Source organism: Penaeus vannamei, chromosome 37 (assembly GCF_042767895.1).
Source record: "Penaeus vannamei isolate JL-2024 chromosome 37, ASM4276789v1, whole genome shotgun sequence".
In the NCBI taxonomy this organism is placed as follows: Eukaryota; Metazoa; Arthropoda; class Malacostraca; order Decapoda; family Penaeidae; genus Penaeus; species Penaeus vannamei.
The window spans coordinates 13150168-13155167 of record NC_091585.1 but is presented as its reverse complement, the minus strand read 5'-3'; the positions used below and the strand labels follow the sequence as shown (position 1 = coordinate 13155167).

At 34.6% G+C, this 5000-nt stretch overlaps 1 protein-coding gene across 15 annotated transcripts in view; it reads right to left on the bottom strand.

The window, feature by feature from the left end:
• Positions 1-5000, bottom strand: part of LOC113800681 (CARD- and ANK-domain containing inflammasome adapter protein) — a 94445-nt gene that overhangs the window by 38155 nt on the left and 51290 nt on the right. The window contains exons 19-20 of one of the 15 annotated variants that reach the window (XM_070115591.1): positions 4878-4961; positions 3443-4215 (exon numbers count right to left, since the gene is read on the bottom strand). The exons of the other annotated variants lie outside the window; for them this stretch is intronic. Of the exons in view, the coding sequence (XP_069971692.1) occupies positions 3808-4215; positions 4878-4961 (492 nt within the window). The 3' untranslated portion in view covers positions 3443-3807. Of the gene's footprint in view, positions 1-3442; positions 4216-4877; positions 4962-5000 lie in introns of those variants that run through there. 15 annotated transcript variants of the gene reach the window in all.

Genomic DNA, 5000 nt, shown 5'->3' with positions numbered 1-5000 from the left:
GACCAAGATCCAGGACTTTGGGGACTTGCTAGAAGAACCTGTTCAGTCAGTATGCCAGTCACAGAGAGCTTCACATACCTTGGCAATGTAGTTCATAACTCTGGGCTGTCAGACCAGGAAGTCAGCAGATGGATTGGCCTCGCAGCAGTGGTCATGAACTCTCGACAAGAGTATTTGGAGATGATGGTACCTGTGCAGAGGGACCAAGCTACATGGTTTCGAGGCCCAAATAATGCCAGTTTTACTATACGGTTGTGAAACCTAGATGTTATTGTGCACCTTGGTCTTGTCTTGATGCCTTTTGTAATAGGTTAGATTGATATTAAGGATGAAGATGATAATAATAATAATATTATTATCATTGTAGTTATTATTATTATTATCCCCCCTCCTCACCATCATCATCATCATTAATATTATAAAACTAATAACACCATCCATCATAATACATAATAATGAAATCAACAGCAACACTAATACTAACAATAAAAGCAATAATAATGACAAGTAAAGAACTGCAACTGCATATCCCTATTCCTTATTGCATGTTCACAAAATACAATTCGCATATACTGAAAAGGCGCTAAAATTTTGTGGAACAGTATACTTAGAGGGATTAGATGATTATCTTTCGATATATATTGGTACATAATTTCATGTATTTGAATATATTTCTATGTTGTGTATGTTTTTCTTCGATTGTGTTATAGTGTTGTATCCACTTTGGGTTATGTTGTAGTTTGAATTGTGTGGTAATCTTTCGACAGGGTTTACACAAAGTCGCCAGGGAAATCGCATTCATAAAGCAATATTTTCTTAACTAATTTCCGCCTTCAATTCATCATAGTAGTGATCATTACATAGATTTTTATATAAATAATTAGATCGTCATACTATTTTATTATGATGCATGTCTGGAATTCATGAACAAATTGCAACATGAACAACGAAGGGAAGGACAAGAAAACACACGAATACGCCGAGGGCCTTTTCGCTATTGCTTCGTCAAACATGCCCTGTATGCCGTGACGAAGCAATAGCGAAAAGGCCTTCGGCATATTCGTGTGATTTCTTGTTCCTCCCTTCGTTGTTCCTGCTGCATTATGATGAATATATATTTTTGTAGATTTATCGGTTTCTCTCACTTTCAATGCCATTTTACTGGAATTTATCAGATAATAGTGTTTCATGATTAAGTACACAATTCTGCGTGACTTTATACCTGAGTGATCCTGCCACTGTTACCAGAATCAGGCAGTCAGAAGAATAAACTTCATTAAGTAATTCTAACTTCGGTATTTAGACATTTCTATGAAGTATTCTTAGCTATTGGCCGCTACCGAAATGTACAACTTCAATCCTGAGTTCTAATGTTTAGCAGATTTAAAGATCATCCTGATTTTCACTTTTGATTTACAAAACCCATTTGACGTGTTAACCCCAAGTAGGGCAACCCAGAGCCAATTTATGCCTTGTTATCAGGTTTCAATATTCGCTGACAATAGAGTGTCACCTCCAAGGGATGAGCTGCTTCCTTCAAGCCAGGGTCTCGGGGCACTTAAGGTGGATGTGATAACGGTCGATATGCAGTGAAACCGATGATAACAATTAAGTAATGATGATGTTGGTGAGTATAACGATATTGATAATCGTGATAAAGGTAATGAAGACCATGGTGAGAATTATAATGATATTGGCAATAATAGTAGTAGTAATAGCAGTAATAATAATAATAATCATGATGATAATGACAGAAATGAAGATATTGACACTAATAATAATGTTAATAATAATAAGGGAAATAATGATGATTAATAATGTGGATGATAGTAATAGCAATATTGGTAATGATTATAATGATATTGACAAGAACAATGATAAGGATAATAATGAAAATAAGATTGATCATATAAATGAGAATAGTAATAAGAATAACCATAATAATTACAATTATGATATTGCTAATGATAAATATCCTTTCAGTATAATGAGTATAATAATGATAATGATAATAACAGTAATAATGATGACTATAATAACGATAATAATAATGAAAATAATGACAACCATAGTAATGATAATAACAATAATAGTCATGATAATAATAATGATTATAACATTAAGAAAAAGAATGATGATAATGCTTATCATATCTATCATAATAAATACGATGTGATTACAATAATAAAAATCATAACAATAATAAATATTGTAATGGTAAATACGATGATACTCATAACAATATTAATGATTACACTAAATATAAAAATGATAAATAAATAATGATGATAATGAACATGATATATACATATATATTCCATGTATGTATATATATATATATATATATATATATATATATATATATATATATATATATATATATATATATATATATATGTATATATATATACACAAATGTAAATATATATGTATATATGTATATATATACATATATACATATATATACATATATATATATATATATATATATATATATATATATATATATATATATAGACACACAAACATATATACACATACACTCATACACCCACACATTATATATATACATATATATATATATATATATATATATATATATATATATATATATATATATATATATATATATATATATATATATATATATATGTATGTTTATATACATACACACACACACACACACACACACACACACACACACATATATATATATATATATATATATATATATATATATATATATATATGTGTGTGTGTGTGTGTGTGTGTGTGTGTGTGTGTGTCTGTGTGTGTGTGTGTGTGTGTGCGCGCGCGTGTGTGTGTGTACATGTGTACATATATGTATATACATATATTTATATATATATGTGTGTGTGTGTGTGTGTGTGTGTGTGTGTCTGTGTGTGTGTGTGTGTGTTTGTGTGTGTGTGTGTGTTTGTGTGTGTGTGTGTGTGCATGTGTCTTTGTGTGTGTGCGTGTATATTTATATATAACATATATATGTATATAAACATAATATATATATATATATATATATATATATATATATATATATATATATATATATATATATATATATATATATATATGCATGTATCAGATAATGAGCAATGAGCACAGAGATGGACCGCTTAAAGGTTCTCGTGAAAAGCGGAGGTATTCACAGAAACACGTCGGCAATATATTTAGACACATTTCCTTAAAATCAAAGCCAAGACAGTGGACACAACTTTGGCTTTCAAGCAGTGATTGTCCGTTAGACGTGCTCGGCATAAATAGATATATTCGTACTTAACCATCCGGGGGAAAGAAAATAATACTAAAGATACTGATGATGAATAACACTAATGATAACGGTGATGGCGAGGAGGGAGAACTTCATAATGATAATACTGACAATGGAAATATTGATATTTGATAATGGTAACAAATACTGACAATGGAAATATTGATATTTGATAATGGTAACAACAATTATGCTAATAGTCTTCTCTTATCATTATTAATTTGATCTGTACTTGTCAGGCAAAGGCAGGCACGTTTTGTTTAGCCTGATGAGAAGGAGTTTTCTTTTGTACAAAGGAAATCACATAATAGTGTTTAAAGAGATAAACATTTGACGGTAAAACCTGAGTGTAGTGAAATACTAACTATGAAGGCTTCATTACATTTTATTTTCTCTCTACCTTTTAACCCCTTCCCCCTTCAGTTCTTGTCTTCTTTCTCTCCATCCATTCGCCCTCTCCCCCCCTTCATTCCCCATCCTTCCCTCCTCCCGCCCCTTCCCCTTCTCCTCCTTTCTGCTCATGGAGATGCGTCGTCACTCTCTGCTTGGGAAGACGCGCATGACTCGCATTCACTCCCTCCCTCTGGGGTCTCGTCCTCGCTCTGTGCTTGGGGAGCCTCGGGCTTCTCGATCGGCCGACGTTTCCCTCTCCGTCCGGCTTCTGCTTGCGAAGTGACTGCTTGCGGAGACTCTCTCAGAGTGTCTGCTTGCGGGGTCTTGGTCCGTTTTGTTGCTTGGGGATCTTTGCTCTTCCTTCCTTCTTCTGGCCCTGAAGCTCTGTTCCTCCCCCTGCTTTCTGCTTGCGAAGATCTCTTGGTGCCTGCTGCTTGCGGAGACTTCTTCCTCCTCGCTGCCCGTGAGGACTGCCCCCTGCTTGCGAGACCGTCGTGCTGAGAGGCATCCATCGGCTCTGCTTGAAGAGATTCCTGTTCCCAAAAGATGAGAAAAGTGTCATCAATATCTCTATCAATCTTCTTATCTATTTATATGCGTGCACGTGCATTAGTGCGTGTGCGTTTCTCTGAGTTTGCATTCATATGTGCGCATGTTTGTCTCCGTAACGATATCCGAGACCCTTACCTACAATTCATGCACCTGATTTTCTTTATCGTCCAGTCGCGATTGCAAAGTCCTGACCTTTCTCTCGTGTATCTCTAGCTGACCCTGAAATATAAGATTATCTATACTCTTCCATTAGATTTATCATCCGACTTACTATCTATCCTCCTCCCTACCGAGTGCCAATCTTTTCGCCAAACTTCTTCGCTATTTACTGATTATTCCTTCTTTGGCTAGCCACATTTTCAAAGATCATCTACGATCTACGAAAAGTAATGCAACTTTTAAATTACTTTCTGTCCGAGTCACAACCAGGCGATAATCTGTTATCTAGGCACTTGGTGCTATAAGTATGGTTGGCATCAAAGGTTCAAAAGAATGACATTCATCCATGCTATCCACTTACACCCATACGTTCTGAACGTATATAACGCAAATACAGCCACACACAAACACACATAAACAGATACACAATATGTACACTGTACGAATGCACACCCAGGTAGAGCATACATACACATATACTTACCTCCAATTGGCTGACTTGTATTTCTTTTTCTTCCAGCACCGAGCTCAGTCGTCCGCATTCAGCCTCTTTCTCCTTTAGCTGCCGCTGTGTGGAATAGATTTATAAAATAATAAGATATGTAAA